The sequence below is a fragment of the Rhinolophus ferrumequinum genome, chromosome 16 (assembly GCF_004115265.2).
Source record: "Rhinolophus ferrumequinum isolate MPI-CBG mRhiFer1 chromosome 16, mRhiFer1_v1.p, whole genome shotgun sequence".
Classification (NCBI taxonomy): domain Eukaryota; kingdom Metazoa; phylum Chordata; class Mammalia; order Chiroptera; family Rhinolophidae; genus Rhinolophus; species Rhinolophus ferrumequinum.
The window spans coordinates 23,745,494-23,764,356 of NC_046299.1; the positions used below are offsets into that span (position 1 = coordinate 23,745,494).

At 36.4% G+C, this 18,863-nt stretch overlaps 1 protein-coding gene across 3 annotated transcripts in view; it reads right to left on the bottom strand.

Moving 5' to 3' along the window:
- Window positions 1-17,626, bottom strand: part of SLF2 (SMC5-SMC6 complex localization factor 2) — a 38,925-nt gene extending 21,299 nt beyond the window's left edge. Inside the window, exons 1-9 of one of the 3 annotated variants that reach the window (XM_033130593.1) lie at window positions 16,239-16,628; window positions 13,526-13,569; window positions 12,347-13,077; window positions 10,925-10,982; window positions 6,127-7,112; window positions 5,079-5,149; window positions 2,226-2,348; window positions 1,658-1,825; window positions 569-671 (exon numbers count right to left, since the gene is read on the bottom strand). In XM_033130593.1, the coding sequence (XP_032986484.1) occupies window positions 569-671; window positions 1,658-1,825; window positions 2,226-2,348; window positions 5,079-5,149; window positions 6,127-7,112; window positions 10,925-10,982; window positions 12,347-13,077; window positions 13,526-13,569; window positions 16,239-16,378 (2,424 nt within the window). In that variant the 5' untranslated portion in view covers window positions 16,379-16,628. Of the gene's footprint in view, window positions 1-568; window positions 672-1,657; window positions 1,826-2,225; window positions 2,349-5,078; window positions 5,150-5,616; window positions 5,756-6,126; window positions 7,116-10,924; window positions 10,983-12,346; window positions 13,078-13,525; window positions 13,570-16,238 lie in introns of those variants that run through there. The other 2 variants (XM_033130592.1, XM_033130594.1) reach the window with 2 other exon arrangements.
- Between the last annotated feature and the right edge of the window lie 1,237 nt (window positions 17,627-18,863).

An 18,863-nucleotide genomic window follows, 5' to 3' on the forward strand; every position in this document is an offset into this window, starting at 1 on the left:
CACTTCACATATGAGAATTATAAGTAATAGTTCTCCAATACCACTCATATTTATAAAGTTACCACATAGATAGTACAAAAATTAAGACAATTATTTTAGTGGACTTAAGAATTAAATATGAATGGGAAAGAGAAACACTCAGTTGGATTTGCATACGAAAAAATATGTGAATGAGAGGATATATTAGTATCTAAGCCAAATCCTAGAAATGTATGCAGGCTGAGGGGAAAAAGGATAAAAAAAACCCCTCAGATACGTAAGCATTAGAAGACCTCCTCTGAAGCTATAATAGTGATTTACCAATGTGATGAAATGTCTCAGGTACAACTAACATTAATGACATGTTAGCTACAACTAACATTATCCTGCACACGACCTGCGCTAGCATTTTCTTTATAATATCTTTACATTGACCCTTTTGCCTATTCTAAACCACTGAAATAATGGGTTTGATGTGCTACATTAGTTTTTTTCTCTAGTAATGTGCAAGTAAGACTATATTCTAAAAGTTTGTTTTTAACTGGGAGATACAGTAAGAGGCAATTATACCCCCAAATATTTCTCTTACCCGAAACAGCCACTTTAACACAGGTACTGGACACTGGACATAGTGATAAGCAGAAGTAAGGAAGCCTTGTGTTGTCAAAAAAATCTGATCTGTTTTTCCTGATCTGAAAAAATACAGTAGAATCAATATGACTGTTACTTTCATGGCAAGAAACTTCTACTACCTTCACATATGACATAATCAGGGAAACGAACAAGCAAACCATCCTTAAGTTCATGGAGGTGGATTCTACCCCAGAATGGATGGGTTACTCATAAAAGAAATTCAACTGATGGCCTGAAGCTGATCCAATCTGTTGGTTTGTTCTATATTTATCTGGTGGACAAATCTACATTAGCTGACAGTGTTGAAAAGGAGCCTATCAAGTCTCAGGACATCATCTGCTTTTGCCAGCTTGGTTTGTACTTCCACAAAATTCAGCACCAGAATTAATGTGATTTCTTTGGATCTGAGATACCATGTACCAAAATAAATTAGTTTTGTATTAATTTGAAAGAAAAGTATTGTGGTAGTGACTGCTAGTTGCCTTTCCCAACATCTATCCATTATGTTTCCTCTCAGTAACTAAACCCTGATTTTTAGCTGGGCACACTGGCTGCCTGAACTGAAAATCACTTCTGAGCCTTCCTCGCAGCTGGTGTGGCCATGCTAAGTTCTACGTAATGAACCATAAGTAGAGATGTTGTGTGGGATTTCTGGGAATTTGAATGTAAAGGCTGGAGGAGCTCCAGTAGCACCTGAAGCAACTAAGTGCTAAAGACGGTGAAGAAGATTATATGACGAATATAATCTGCATTTCCTACCTCTGAATTCTTTCATGTAAGAAACAAACATACCTCTTATTTAAGCTTCTGTTATTCTGTCACTGTTATTATATACTGATCTTAATCCTAACTAATAAAGGCATGTGATGTGCCCAACGACTTATCTTACACTGCTTCCTATAATTAGTAAAACAAAAAGGGCAATAGTAAGAGGATTACGAAATTGGATAGTTCATAATAGAAACTAACTTTTTAGATTACATCAGTCAGAATCTTAGAGTAATTTTTGTATATGAAAAAGTGAAATGTCTATTTTTCTACTTACTTAAGAATAAGCTTTTCTACGGCACTTTGTCCAATAAAACCAGAGTCTCTTAAATCCAAGGTATACTGATTGAAAATTTTTCCAGAATTGAAGAAATTAAATATTTCTTCACCTGGATGATGATCAGGAATAGCATCAACTGTAATTGAAAATCTCTTTAGAAATTCCCTGAAATTAAAAAAAAAAAAGTTACTGAATACCAAACAGTTATATGGCATATAATTTTATATTTCAAAGTTGGGTGCAAAGCAAACTTTTCTTAGGTCCAATGTTAATCCCAGATTAGAAGACTAGCAAGAGAACATGTGTTTTTCTCCTCCCACTTTTTGCTAGTTGTCAGTCCAAAGCCACTAAATGTGTCTGTGTGTAAAGAGAAATAATAACCAGGAGAAAATATAAACAACGTAAATTGGCCTTAACATTTGCCTTTCAAATCCATCACAGATAGATTAGAAACCCATCATAGATTATCTACTAAGTAAATAACCATCAAAGGCCCATTTATTTTACAAAAACTAATTTTAAAATGTATAAACTTAATAGGTATACGCTATGAAAAACAGTGTACCTGTGCTCTTCTAAGAGGCCATCCTCATCATCTGTGCTGTCTTGGTCTCCAATTCTGATTGGGGATTTAATGCCTCGGCCCTGCCTTATGTCTTCCTGTAGTTGCTTCTGCAGTTCATCTAGCCTGAGAATTGAAAGAATGTTATAATCTATGGTTTGCCCCAAAAATATATCATCAACGCTGCACAAAATAAAAAATCTTTGGCTTATGCCTAAGAGCAGCACCAAGGAATACTTTTATTAAGTAAGAACCTGTTATAAGACAAACTTTATATACACTATAGATCAAATCATGTCTCCCAAACACATCACGATGTACGATAGAGTATACACTATTTTCACCAAACACAGAAAATCTATTTTAGGCATTAGGCTTTTACCCAGCTAATGGTATGGTATTAGAACAGTGTTGCATCACATAAAAGACTTGAATATTTCTTGATAGCTAGGACTTCAAGAATGATGTCCAAATCACTTAGAGAAAGGGGAAGGAAAAATGGCAAAGAATAAACATCACTAATTTGATTATTCCCTCTTATCTTTAATGCTCGTTTGACATCTAGGAGACAACAACCTGATAATGTAAACTAGGCTTTCTGGCAGCAGTAGTGATTATCATTACAACACATGACCCTTACTAAGTGAGCACTTACTATGTGACAGGCACTGTACATAGTTTAAGTATTAACACTTTTAACCCTCATAACAACCCCGTGTAGTAGTTTATAATTACCCGTTTTATACATAAGGAAACAGACATTAGAAAAGCCTATTTGTTCAAGCTCACGATGCGAGGAGCAGGGATTCAAAGCCAGAGAGTCCAGTTCTAAAGTCCTTGTTTATACTGATTTACCAAAGTTAAGTTATTTTAACCAAGGTCCTTATTCCCACCCAGCTCCAGCCCCATAATAGATGAGTATAATACAAGAATAAATGACCAGTAAATGTACTGCTCTATCAGTACAGGAAAGAGTCAATCATTAGAGCAAACTACCACCTGCCTTTGGTCTGTGCAATGTTCAATTTTAAATAAGCAACTTCAGATCTGACATCATAGATTACATGAATTCATGAAACGCTTAAAGAATTTTACAATAGAAACAATTTTTCTAATTACATTCAGAGAGAACACTTCTGACCTACTAAGTATCTGCAATTCCTATAGCTGCTAGCTACTTAGTTATCAAGTTTGAGACACATATATAACGATTTCAAGCCAGCTGAGCTTTTAGTGAAGTTCTCTGGGCTAGTTTCAAGGATATCCCTTGAACTAGTAAGGAATATATTTTCCCCCTCTCATTAGCAAAAGCAGTTTGCAACTAGTCACATACATTTCATTAGGGTCTTTATGATCCTCAAACTTTTTGATTTCTGTGTGTGTGCATGTAGGAGGGTGTCAGTCATAATTCTAAACATCTTCCTCAAAAGAGTAGCTTGATATAGAAATGACATGTTTGGTTATGCTGGTTTCAAAACTTGGCCTAGACAAGCACACAAGCATTTAAAAAAAATTCTACCTATGCAAACGACAAAAAACCCAAACAACTCAATTAAAAAATGAGAAAAGGATCTGAATAGACATTTCCCCAAAGAAGCTATACAAATGCCAATAAGGACATGAAAAGATGCTCAACATCATTAATCACTAGGGAAGTGCAAATCAAAATCATAATGAGACAGCACTTCATACTTGTTAGGATGGCTATTATTAAAAAAACTGGAGAATACCAAGGCTTGATAAGGATGTGGAGAAACTGGAACCCTTGTGCACTGCTGGTGGAAATGTAAAATGCAGCCACTACGAAAACAGTATGGCAGTTCCTCAAAAAATTATGCATAGAATTACCATATGATCCAGCAATTCCACTTCTGGGTATATACCCAAAAGAACTGAAAGTGGGTACTTGAAGAGATCTTAGTACACCCATGTTCACAGCAGCAATATTTACAATAGTCAAAAAATAGAAGCAACCCAAGTGTTCATCGATGGATGAACAAAATGTGGCATACACATACAATGGAACATTATTCAGCCTTAAAAAGGAAGGAAACGCTGACACATGCCACAACATGTATGAACCCTGAAGATATGCTAAGTGAAATAAGCCCATCATAAAAGGACAAATGCTTACAATCCCATTTATATGAAGTACGTAGAACAGTCAATTTCACAGACAGAAAGCAGAAAGGTAGTTGTGCCAGGGGGATGGGAGGGGAGAATGAGGAGTTATTGTTTAATGGGTGTGGAATTCTGGTTAGGGAAGATGAAAAAAAAACAAAAACGTTCTGAAGATGGATGGTGGTGATGGCTGCACAACAGTGTAAAGGTACTTAATGCCAGTGAACTGTACACTTAAAAATTATTAAAATGGTAAATTTTGTTATATATATTTTATAACAAAAAAGTACAAATTCTACTAATGCTTTGATCAAGAATTTCAGCTATCAGTTATATACTCGCAGTAAACAGAAAGAAATTTATATTATTAGTTCATGCAGTATACCATAAAAACCTAGAGCTTCTGATCCAGCTTATGAACAAGAACACCTTATTTCCAAAACAGTTGACAGCAAAACTTATAATAGTACTAGCACAAAATGCATGCTAATGTCTCATGGTTTTGGGGTTTTTTTAGGGAGATATATGTGATTTTAATAAAACCCCGTGCACAATTAAACTTGATGAAAAGCTTGGAGAATGCTAAAAAGTACTAGTGAGTACGGGAGTCTGCAAGAGCAGAGAGTACAGGTGCACCCTACCCTGCGGTCAGTTCAAGACTTTTTAAGGTAAATTAAAAGCCAGCCACACAAATAAACAGTATGTTAAATTAAGCAAGGTGGTCGTGATGCTAACCTTCGTGTGTCTTCCATTTCCTTCACTAGACGCTCTAGAGTATTTGTGTAAGTTCCACTATGAATACGTTCCTAAAACAAGAAGAAAATTTAGAAATACTTTATAACATATCTTAGAAAAATTGGGATGTTTTAAGTTATCTAGAGTACTAAAGAATTATTTTCTATTTTAATAACCGAGGCCAGGAGACACCTCTCTTAAAAGAGAATTTTCACCATCATGCTTTAAATCTAGTATCTTGTATTGCAGGCAATTTGATTTTACCATCTATTAGGAAAGGCACTACTTACAAAACCCTGCTCGCCTTAGGAACTGACTGCAAACACCCAGGGGCTCCATGGCTACCCTGTCTTTATTTTTAAATTCGATTTTAGTGGAATCAAACTACTAATCTGTAGGTGTTACCATGGAACATTAACACCTTCCCCACCAAATTTTACAGACATATTAGAATTTAATTCAGCTTATTCCCAAGATAGAATGAAGCACTTTATAAATAAAATTGCACACCACAAGTAACAACATTTCTACACTCTACCTTCATTTACAGCAGTGGTCTCCAAAGCAGGGGGTGTGCAAGGTGATCCATTGGGGTGCAGGAAGAAAATAATAGAACTTCTATTTATATGGAACTTCTATAGAAACTCCAGTAGAACTTAGTCTATAGTAACTTCTACATAACTTCTATAGGAAATTACTACTTTTTTCTTCTTCCTTTAAATTGTTTTTGCATATGCTTTATAAAGTACATAGAATAGTGGTACACGTATTAATCTATAAGTATACATTATTATTGGGGTGCATGCTCAAAATGTTTTTTACTAATAGAAGTGTGTGTGATCAAGAAAGTTTGGAGACCACTGATTTACAGTAATAAAACTAAAGATATGGGAAACCCACTAACCAAACAAGAAATATACCAGTTTCAGACCAATTATGAGCTATACCATTCTGAATTTTAAAATAAATGTTAATATTCTATCCCTCTTTCACTAATCAATCCACCGTTCCCTCTTCAAGTAAAGATAAATGTTATAGATCTACTTACTGTATAGTCTGATGACTGAGATCTAAGCCCCTTGGAAAGAGCAGGAGGCTTTCCTGTAGATGCAGGAGTCTGATTGAAGTTCAGAGCCATTATTTCTTCCAGTGATTTTAATGTTTCTTCTTCCTCATCACTGTCTAAGTTGTAACCTAAACTTTCTTCATCACTATCAAAATCACCCCTTAGTTTTCTTTTCAGTGCACTGCTACCTGCATTGAAATTTCCTGAACTCTTTTTATCTGAAGGGGCTTTATCTGAAGGTGCTGTAGGGCTTGGGCTACATGGCACAACTTTCAAAGCAGCTGGGGGAGACTTTGTAGGAGTGCCATATTCTGAACGCAAAGATCCCCCAGAAATTTTCCCTGAAGATACATTAGAATCATCAGCCTTATTAGTCTTTGCTTTGTGTTCCTTATGTGTGGAGGACTCTGTAGAATGCCCAGAACATTCTTTAGATGAGGAACGCTCTTTATCTTTTTTAGGAACTGGAAGAGTGCAATTTTTAGTATTTAATGGTGCCCGAGAGGAACCAGCATTTGGAACATGGGAAAGTAAAGGTAGTTTTGTCTCCTTTGATGCCACAGAGCTAGCAGTTTTGTTTTTCTGAAGGTTGCTAGCTTTTTTAACTGCAGACTTTTCCTGAGGTAAAGGTAAGTGGGGTTTCTGCATCTTAGTCTCTTTGGTACTTGCCACACGGATTTGGTCACTATTCCTGGAAGAATGGTGGCCAGAATTTGAAGGTGCCAAGCCTGCAGAGGAGCGATCAGCTTCTTCAGTCGGTTCCTTGGATATATCTTCCAAGCGCAATACATCACCAGGTGTCTTCAGTGCAATATGTTTTATAAATTTCTCTCTCTGATGTGGTCCGTCAGGACGCCTCTCAAGGAAGGACTCTTTTGCTTTTGGCATTATAGATTCTCTTGTGCTTTTCAGATCTGAGTCCATAGAGTTCCTTTTTCTTTTGTCAGGGAATTTATTCTGTTTAGAGCCTGCTAAAATTTAATTTTTGCCAGATTAGTGAAAAGTATATTGTCCTATCTTAGTAAAGTTTATTCAATGAGTGTCTAGAACACCCTGACAACATGTTTAAATTCTATAAGTTTAGGCGGAGATTAGTTACCATATGGAATGAAGGAAAAAAGAGTTAATACTATCATTTATTTATTAACTGATAAATATTAGTCAGTCCGAGAAATTTAAAGCTAATGACAAATGTTCATTTTCATTCCAAAACTATTAAAAGTTTACTACCTAAATAAAATTAAAGGTGTCACTCTCCAAAACATAAAAAACTGCATTTGTATCAAGGAAAGGATTCCAAAGGCACTTTCCCTTCAAAGGGCATATACTCTTTCTTAGACCAAGGACTTCCTGGTTCCAGAAATGCAACATTTCTATATCTAAATTTATAGCACCATAAAACATATATACAGTAACTAGTTGAAGGTAAATTTTAATTTCTCAATTAAAAAAAAATTCATCCAAGTCTTTCTCACTAGTATGTAATTGTTCATCCTTTCCCATGTATCCCGCTAATCTTCAGCTATGTTAAGGGTTGAATTGTGGCTCCCAAAATATGTTGAAGTCTTAACTCTCAGAACCTCATAATGTGACCTTAATTAGAAATAGCGTCTTTTACAGGGCATAATCAAATTAAAATAGGGTCATTTGGGTGGGTCCTAATCCAATGACTGCTATCATTATAAAAAAGGAAATCTGGACATGGAGACAGACATGCAGAGGGAAGATGACATGAAGACACGCAAGAAGATGCTGTGTGACTGGAGTGATGCATCTACAAGTCACAATATGCCAAGGATTGTGGGCAAACACCAGAAACTAGAAGAGGCAAGAAAGGATTCTCCCTTAGACTTGTTAGAAAGAGCCTGGCCCTGCTGAAAACCTTAAGTTTGGATTTCTAGCTTCCAGAGCCATGAGATAATAAATTTCTGTTGTTTTAAGCCACCCAGGTTTTGGTACTTTGTTATGGCAGCCCGAGGAAACTAATACAAGCTGTGTTAGGAGCTCCATCCAGAAGCACTTTAATAACCACATATATTTGAATTAACCAGTTTTTAAACATTTCTTATTGTTTAAAAATGTGATTTCATTACTTTTAAAATTCATCATTCATTAGAAATTTACTGTTTATATAATTAGTATTTTCAAAAATTAAAATTTCCCTAAATCAAGTTTCCTTCTGCACATGGACAGATCCTCCATGTCCCCAAATCCTCAGTAGATTAAAAACAAAAATAAACAAACAAAAACCTCACGAGTTAAGCAATTATTTGGATACCTTGATGAATACATAATCTGGAAAATTGAGTTTATAAACAAATGCCCCTATCTCCATTCTTTTACAGATATCTCCTTTTACCTGAAGAAATCATTCATGCCCATTCAGTTTTCTGAAGTTAAATGCCTTGTAAAAGCTGATAGGGGTCCCTTATAGCGCAGGATGAGAAATCAAATAACTATGGAAAAGGAAAGACTCGGGGCAGACTTACACTGATTATATAAATTTTGAGGGCTATAAAAAAAGAGAGCTACAGAGCTTCCAGTTTGAGCTTTATTCCATTTTCCTTGAGAAATCAGACAATTTATATACAGCTAGTAATGAGGAGAAATTCCTGCTTTGTTCAGGAATTGAAGACTTATCCAGGAGGATAAATTGGCAAAATTTAGGAAAAATCAGCTTATTAAGAGCTTTTAACATCTAGAATTAAGAGGAGGGTGAATTGGTACTGCAGGCAGGCTCCTTTTTGCAAGCTCTCTAGGGCAGTGGATTAACTGCAAAAATTTCATGATTCTTTTTGCACCCCTTGTACAACCTGCAGACTGAATGTTTTATATACCAATTATCTATTGGTATATAAAACACTCAGATAAGATAGGAATTGATTTTGTAAAAAGAAAAAAAGGAAAGATCCAAATCCTTATTAATAGAGGATTGGTTATTAACAAATTATGGAATAATAAACTAGGGGTGGATTAAATTGGACCTCAGAATTCAGCCAAAAGATGTGGCTCTGGAAGACCAAAGAGTCAAATGTCTACACTACCAACACTTCTGAAATCCTCGGCCATATTTGTGTGTGATTAATGAATGTGTGATTATGTATAGCACCATCACAACTGATAACTAACAGCAGTGATATGAATGAGACAACCTTTAGATTATTAATATCTATTCGCTATCAGATAAAGATAAGCATTCTTTCTATTATCTAGAGTGAAAGAAAAATCCCCTTATGTCCTTTATATTGTTGACAGTCAACTGAAGTATAAATGTATATTAAGAGTATAATACAATTATGAGGATTATGAAAAATATACAAATTAGAAATAAAAATATAAGTGAAGGCAACCATCTTAAGTCTGACTGAGAATATGTAGAAAGCATCTTTTTCAAGCAGTGTTCAAAAACTTCAGTAATATGAGATTATATAAGTCAAACTACTTCAGTTACTATTGATAAAATCTCATGAACTAAAGATAATTTTTATTGTAGTCATTATCAGAGGGAAAAAAGCTGAATAGCTTCGCTGCAACACCACCACCAGCAGCCCCTTATACTGACAGAACTGGCCTAAAAGTATTTTGTTCTTCCATGTACCTCAGTGTCAAGTAATCATTTATTTAGTATCACAAATATGTAACACAGTGAGGACAGGAGCAATCTTATGGCCAAGAAATTATTGTTCTTGTACTATAATGTCAAAATTCACTAAAATTTGCTCAATGTTGTAAAAATTAAATAAATTTTTAAAACCACATAAAACTTCAAACTTTCCTGTATCCTAGAAACACCTTCTATGACTGTAAAGTATGATTTCAGCTTGGCTAAAGATTGATTTTAACACTCAGGATCACTTGGTCACAATGCAATGCACCTCTAGAATATATAAAACATAGAGTTTTACACGACACCTGAAGAATGATGAGGCAGATCTCTCTCTGGACCTGTTTTCTCATCTCCAAAAGTAGCCATCTTATAAGGATGTGAGGCTCAAATAAATTAAAAAGACATAGAACAGGAGGATATGATACACATAAGTGCTCAATAAATGTTGGCTATTGTCATTATGTCCAATGTATCTTACTGAGTATGGAAATTTGTAAAGTCCATTTTTCAATTTTCCGTCACAGCAGAAAAAAAAATTCGATGCACCAAACTATTAACAGTTGTTATTTCAGGGGCCCTTTCATTTTCTGTGTTATAAATTTCTGCAGCGTTTGAATTTTATACTGTTCTATTTTCTAGTTTAAAAAAAGATAAAGATACTTTAAGAATTACCGAATTGACAGTAGTTATTTGTTATTATGCATTTCTCATAATAGATACTAAAAGTACAAACTAATATCATGTAGGTGTCCTTGAAATTTGATATTAAAAAAGGATCTTTTTGAAATATAGGAAACATTGTTTTGGATCATGGTAACAGTTTCAACCTTATACAAAGCAGCTTTAATAAGAAGCCCTCAGTCCACAATTCCAAGAATATAAGATTATGTTTAATTGTAGCCAAGGATCCAGAAGTAGAACACTGAATACCAAAATGAGAAACACACTGTTAAGAACTCGTGAAGGAGGCAGAGAAGAGTCAAGATAAACCACAGGTTATACATACTCAATTCAAGGATATTCCTTTTGAATATAATTTTACCAAACTCTAATCCGAGACACTCAATTCACCTCTAGGAAGGGAACTGCATATTTAAACAAATTTGCTTTAAAAAACAGTGCCATTAAGATGTAAATTTATTTAAAAATTCATAAGTTTAATTTTGATTCTACCTGAAGCAGGTTCCCACGAATCAGAGGACGATCTTTTTCTTGAGAGATGTCCATTTTCCTATTAGCAAATGAGAAAAAATTAATTAGGAGTTCGGGGAAATAAAGAATATGCATTTTTCTTCCTAACACTTAAAACAGATTTCTAGATTGAATAAAATAAGCACCTACATTTGGAGGAAAAGTCAAATTTCTATAATAAAATATTTTAAATTCGTAAGTTTTATCATAAAAACAAAGGGCATTTGTATCATAAAAATGTAAAAATGCCATAAAGTCAGTTTTCATAATGCAAATTTAGATTTGTACTAATAACTCAAGATTAATATTTTATTAGAGCAGTGTACCATTATTTTGACAAAGAAATAGTAAGCCTGGTATTTGCCAATCAAATGGCTACAACTCACTCTTCAACACTTCTGTTTAAGTACTGATGTAACAGCAAACACTGAAATCTTATAAAAATGGACCAAATATTACTAACATCTATTGATCATTAGCAAATCTCACTGGTAAAGGCACCAAACTCCTTGCAAACCGTATGCGTTTACAAATGTATTTTCCAGCAACATATAATGCAACAATCTCCATTCACTCCTAGAACCGTCAATTTGGTTTATTTTTGGTCTAGTATCTGGTTTTAAAAATCTCATAGCATTTCAACATAGTACTTTCGTTTTATCTGATTTTCTGTATTTGCTCTGTACGTAGAGAATCTCTTTGAAAAACATATACTTAACAACTTAACTTTTCAGGGGAGAGGGATAGCTTTTACGCTAATCTAAGTTTGGATTATTCTCAAAAGAGAAATCTGATGAGGTTAAGATGCATTTGGATAGTTTTCTAAGACCCATACTCAATTATTTAAGATTTATATGCAATCTAAACCAAAGATCCTCAAACTTTAAAGTGCGTTAGAATCGTCTGCAAGGCTTGTTAATCGCCAATTGCTGAACTCTGCCTCTAGTGTCTGGTTCCGTAGGTCTGGGGTGGGGCCTGAGATTTGTTTTTCTAACAAGTTCCCAGGTAACGCTGATGTTGCTAACCCAGGGGCCACATTTTGAGGACCTCTATTCTAAACTACTTCCTGCTATTTTTGATTTCCCATTCCTCAAGTATGTCCCTTCAGCACAGCCTAATTTAAACATGACTATACTTGCCTAAAAAAAAGAAGAATGCTTATTTTCCTGATTAAGAAAGATCTTTTGTTCCTGGTCTGAAAAAGTTAAGGGCAAGAAACACTGCTTTACTGAGTTTGATGGCTAGTTGGAGAAAACCTAATGAAACTAGCTTCTATATAAACTGTGTATCAGTATTTCCTTAACAAAAGATGCCAATGTGATGTTAACAATTATTAAATATTTTTAGATATAGTATCTAAATATAAAGCAGTAGCCAAGCTAATTCAGTAATTATTGCACATACCAGGTTTGAAAGATTACTCTTTCCAGGTGTGACATCATTTTGTTTACTCTGTTCCTGCCTTAGTTGACAATTTCTTCCTATACCAGAAGATTTTAAGGAAAGATTGCTTGCTTCTGAGAAAGAATTTTCTGAGTTGATTCTCTGCTCCATTTGCTCCCGTCTCAACTTTTTTTGTTCTCTTTCTTTGCAGTAAGAAGCTAGAGACGACTGGAACTTAGCTCCCAGTGGGCTCTCTGGGTGGTGCCTGGATAGGCTACTCCTGCTGCTAAGACTTCTGGAGGTATTCTTGAAGATGTCAGCTTCTGTCACTGTGGCCTGCTTTTTGGAATCTGCACTGGTTTTGCCTCGATCTCTATCATTCTTCTCCCTGCTATTTCCATGAATGAACAGTGACTTCCTTCTCTCTGGAGATCGATGTTTTTTCTTTAGTGTTTTCACCTCTTTTGACAAGTGATAGGGAGGAGGAAAACAGACTTTAGTAACTGTCTTTGGACAGTTGGTTAGTGACATATAAGGCCGACATGACTCATGTACACCACAATCTTTCGGGTGCTCTTTAACACCTCTCATGAAAGCCTCTATAATAGGGCTCTTTTCTGATGGCATCCTTTTGGGTTTAAGTTTTTTTGGTGAGGATAGTTTCCTTTCAAATTGCTCTGTTCCAGTGATGGACAAACCACTTCCTCCATATTTGATGTTTGATTTTTGTGGAGAATCCAACATATGTTTGTCTAAATAGTCAATTAAAACACAAATTGCATGTTATTAAATATATACTAGTTATTACATTTTGTATAAATATTTAGATTATTAACATTTAAAATGCTAATCCATCACAAAAAATTCCAAATTAATTAGAACATAAGTTCCCTTTTACAATACCATGTAAGCTCCCTACAGCTCTATTTATGAAATAAGTTATTCTATCAGAGAATCAAAATAGTATGCACTATGAAAATTATTGACCGGAATAATTTTAAATGTAAGAAAGTATAACAACAAAGAGTTTTTCATGTTTAGAACGTGTTTATCTTTGTATAAAACTGCATTTTCATTATAGTTTCAATTTTGAACACTGTGTTTTAATCAACTTAATAAGAATTTAGAGATTTTAAAATTGAATCCTTCTCCCTCCCCCCAAAAAAATCCCACAAAAAAATGCATTAGTAGTGTACATACCTTGTTTTGAAGCTGATCTGAAGAAATCTATAATTGACTGCTTCCTGAAAATAAAAGCATAACTAATATGGTATCAATAAGCAAATATTAAAACCTCAATAATTCAGATTAAGTGGAAAACACTAGTAGATTTATAGAATAGAGGCTGGATTTCACTACCTGGTTTAATCAAATTCTGACAACGGCAATAATGCTTTGATTATAAAAAACTGAAAATAAAATTCACCACTTCTTGTAGGAGTAAATTTATAAAAGCCCAACTGAGGCTTATATAATCTATAGTACTAAAGTGACTAAATTGGAGTGTGGATCTAGAGAATTGGTAAAGTGCTTCCTAGGACTGAAAAGCTAGATGTTACATAGAATAGAAGATGTTGAAAGGATCTGATCCTACTCCTTGATATATTTACTCACTAGTACAAAATAAGGCTTAATAGATGTTTGCTGAATGAATAATGGAGATTGTAAAAACTGAGTAAAACCGGAACAGACTCATAACCAGAATAGATGGTAGAATGGCAATATGGGTGATTTGGCTGGTCTGGTGAGCCAGATGAAGAGTGTGCTAGGCAAAAGGCAGAAAGGAACAAGTGTCAACCTTATACTACCCTCTTTATACACTACAGTAAGATGCTGATCTAAGTAACAGCAGAAATTGGAATAAGTCTTCACAACTAAGTAAGTAGTGTTTCAAAATCTTAAATTTTTAATTTAAGAATTCTTACGATATTTACAAAAATAATGCGCTGCCTTGGAAAAACACCAAGAGAAAAGGAGGAAGAAAGTTAACAAGTAAACAATAACAAAAACCAAATTATTTTAATTTTTAAAGACTTCTGCACCCTACAATGGACACAAAGTGAAACAGGATCATATTACCAGAATTTGTACTCTGATTTGTTCATGTAGAGTGATTTGTCAGCTGCATAAAGAGGGATGTTATTATGTGCAAGACAAAAAAATTAACTTTTTGGCAAATTTTGCTAAAATGAATTTATTTTACTGAAAGAGAATAAGCCATACTCCGTAAGTTTATCTAAACATTTATCCACTATGAGATTGGAATACTCAGAGAAAACTTGGAACAATCCAAGACCCTTGAAGGTTAAGTTTCTAAATCTTGTCCACTTTACTGGCCACATTAAAAGAGTAATGCCCATCTTTAATGGTTTACTGAGAGTTTACAATGTTTGTTTGAGATGTTGGTAGAAAAGCTAAGTGGTTATTAAATGAATATGAGTGATGGAAGAATCTATGCATTTGGTTTCATAAATTATATCAGGCAAATTAATTCCACGACAGGAGAGTAAAGAAAGAAATGTTAGAGGTTCTGTAAAGCACAGGATGATGCCTTCAGTTATTGGTTGAGGAAAGAGAGATGGCACAGGATTAAGAAGCAGTTAATGAATTCAAAACAATATTAAATGCTTTTACATTAATTACGAAAAGTAACACTATATCTCTTCCCTAAAATATTGATCCCTGGCTCCTTTTCAAGAAATATACAAGAGAAAATGGTTTTGAGTAAACATACAAGAAATTTGTAAACTATGAATGTAACTTTCAAGAAAGAACCGTTTGCTACGTTCATATGCACAGAAATGTTTATTACTTATTTATAACTAGTTAAAAAACTTATGCTCGCTTTGACAGCACATACACTAATACAAAAACTCACAAACTAACAGCTCACAAATCCTTATCTGAAACTTTTGCGGCCAAATGTATGTTAATTCGCTGAACGTACTAGATTTTAGAAAGGGGGTAACTTGGATGCAATATGTAAAGCCCCCCAGTGGGGTCTGACACTGAACTCTGTAAGCAAGCTCATTAATATTTCTCCAGCAAAACTTATGAATACTTACACTTAATGGGATAAAGACCTTATACAGCTTCCATTAATTCGAGTCACGTTTGGCTGCCAAGTAAGATGTGGTGCCAAACCTATTGAAAACTTTGGGTTTTCATACCTTTCTGACTTTCCGAAATAAGACAAGGGATTGTGGATCTGTACCACAATGTTAGAAGATAAATTTACTGTTAAACTTATGTTACAAGCTTTTAAACTTAAAATAAAAAAGACAGTACCAAGTGTGTAGAGAATGTAAATACGTTTTATTGTCAGAGGATGTCATTTGAGGAACTCCCCATCTCATCACATAGGCTCCCACAAAATGTTTACATAGTAACTGGCCTCTTGGCGAGAAGTAAAGTTACTGGAGAAAACATATCACACGCCAAATATACATGTTTTTTCAAGTATGAATTACCGTGTATATTGAACTATAAAGTAGTGGAAGGGTTTTCCTCATCACATCTTACATAATTTCACCCACACGACAGAAAGATTTGTACTATTAAACCACTAGGATCAGTAAAACTGACAACAGAAACCACGTAAATATGCATTAACCGGTTAGGGCCCCGGGTCCAGCTATCGTAAAGGACAAAAATTACGTTCTACCTAAGGCGGGATCTCCCTAGCCACCTCGGAGGTGGTCACTAGACCGAGGACAGCGTCCCAACTACAGAGAAGAAAACTCGAACTCCCAGGAGCCCCCGCGCGAAGGCGGGGCGGGGGTTTGCCAGGCCCCGGAAAACAGAGGCCTGAGCTCGCGGAGGATGGCGGGAGCTGGAAGAGCGGCCGTCTGCAATCCTCCCTCATACCCTTGCCCCCGCGACCCGGCCCCTTCTCAAGCCCTCCGCACGGTACCTTTCCCCAGGACTCTGTGTTCTCTTTCCCGCTGCAGCAGGGACGGTACTACCCGGTCTCAGATGACAGCGCGGGGGCGACGACCCCGGGGCTGGGGATGAGGGGAAACCTGGTCTAGTGAGCATGCAGCGCCTTGTCATGTCGGCGCCGCTGGCGACGGCGGCATGAGCTGTGGCTGGAGAAGTTGGGTGCGTGGTTGCCGTCTTGCTGCTGGGACTCCGGGAGGCTGTCGGAGCGGAGGTGGGCGGCACCCCCGGCTCTCTTCATGGCGGTTCTCTTTCTTCGGAAGTGACTCCTGTGTGAGCGGGAAGGAACCTGAGGACCATCAGGGGGCGGGTCTTACTTGAAGAGTCGCGTTCTGATTGGCTGGCACGGCGGTCATTGCTGTAGTAGCGCAATAGAGAGCCGCAGCCTCTCAGGAGAAGGAGGGGTTTCGGGAAGGGGGAGGGGAGAAGGAAAACTGCCCCGCCGTCACGTGTGCAGAGGATGGGGGCGCGCTGCCGAGTCCCCGCGGCGTCAGCCTTGGCTGGTCCTTGGGGGCAGGAAGGCGTGGGCCGCCGTGGGCGCTGCGGCAGCTGGCGACACCCGCCTGATCGAGAGCGAGGGGCGAGGTTTGCAGAAGCAACCCCAGCCCTGCAGCTACCTTTAGTGAGGATGGCCTACAATTGGGTTTTCTGTGTCTCACAATCGTGTCTCTGAAATCCCCAGCTGTTCATTACATTGTGTCTTTAGCATCTTAGGCCAAAGTGCCCTAATGCTGCCACCATTTCCTCCGTAGTCTGCACAGCCAGATTTGAAGACTTGTCCATTCTGTTAATATTCTTGTTAAGTGCTGTAGTGGATTCTCTTTCTTTTTTTTAAGAAGGAAAAAAACCCATTGAAATAAAGACTTTTTATTCCACAGAAGTATTTTGTTTCTCAGCTGCTGAAAGGAGTTATCTATGAAGTCTCTGCAGCCAGATTCCTTGGAGATTTTGGAAAGGAACATAGGGTCGGGTTTCAATTACCCATGTTTAAGTGTGGACAGCATAGATAAGTGAAAGCCACCAGCAATCTCCAGTCCTCCTTTGTAAATGGCCTGTGCTTTGGAGACTGTTAGCCAGGGTTTTTCTTTACAAACTGACGGACTACTCAGAGTGAGCCTCAGTTTCCACATCTATAAAATAGTATCTACTTTTTTTGGTAATTGTAAACCATAAAAGATAAGCGATGTAAACCACACAGTTGAGTTTCTCATGTAATAAGTACTGAGCAACTTAGAGTTCCTTCGTTTTTTTAGACAGACTCTTAACTTACTACAAAATTTTCCGGAGGTAGGTCAGACACTGTTACAACTATTAACCAATATATCAATCACAAGGATGTCCAAGTTTTGATTGGCAGGCCTGTTCAATCAGTTGGATGGAACAAAATCTTAAATGACACAAAAGAATTTAGACAGGTCTTTAAAGTTTATTGCACTGAGATTTAACTGCTTTGGAAGCGAAGCATGCCTGACTGACCTGAAGTTCACCTCCTTTCCTTCCCAGTTAGCCCTCAGGAGGAAGAATTAATGAGGAATAAAATGGCGAACAAGGTGGCAGGCAAAGTGGAGGGTAGAAGGTAAACAGTGAATGTACAGGTCTCGCATTCATCCAAAAAGCACACATGCACAGCTGTCTATATACTAGGTAGTAGTGATGCAAGAAAGGAAATACTAAAATAAGGAACATTTTTCTGCTTCTCTTAACTGAGAAGTTATTATTACTAGCATTGTTTCTTATGTACAAAAAGAACATAATAGATGCTCAAAATGTGTGGAATGAATAAAGACATACATTGTTCATTAAGGGCTTTTTTACATGTTTTATTTCCTATCTCTTGTCTGAGTGCTTCTGTTGGATGTTTCTACACGAGTAAGTTCCTGCTTCTATTACAGCACATCTACAAAGCATTTAATCTAATTCGTTTCATTGCATGTGCAGTCCATAAAAAAGAGTAATGCATAAAAACATGTTCTGCGTGATCAATTAGTTGCTTTTCTTGGATTACAGTATTTGAATCATCCAAGCCTCCAAGGTAGCACTTTAAAGTCTGTACTCATGCTACCAAACAATAGTTTCCACATTTTCTTAATCTGAGCAACAGATTATGGAGTTAAGTGAGGCAAGAAATCCCTTGATCAATAAATGGAGATGGAGTCATAATGAAAACACAATTAAAAAAAAATCTTAACAGGGAAGTAGTTATCTAAATCCTCAATAAGCATCAAGGCTCTTCTTTGTTTAAACTGTGTTCAAAAAGATACAAATTTGGGTTGCAGGGTGAAATATGCTCAATGTACTAATCAGAACTGCTAGGACTCTCTAAGGCTCTTTTCTCCCCCCAAATAGTGTTGGACACTATTTTGTTTATATGCCTTCTCCCACTTTGAATGTGTGTGCATGTATGCACGCACACACTCACACACACACACAGTTAATGTAAGGGCTTTTTACACATTAATTTGTAGTGGTCCAGAAATAGATAGCCAGGAAGCTGTACAGTAGGTAAAAGATGTTAAAGAGTTCAGGCATTTGCTCTCCAGGAGACAAGGGTAGAGAAAAACTTGGGTGGGGCTCAGGGAAAGGATGATGAGTAAAATAG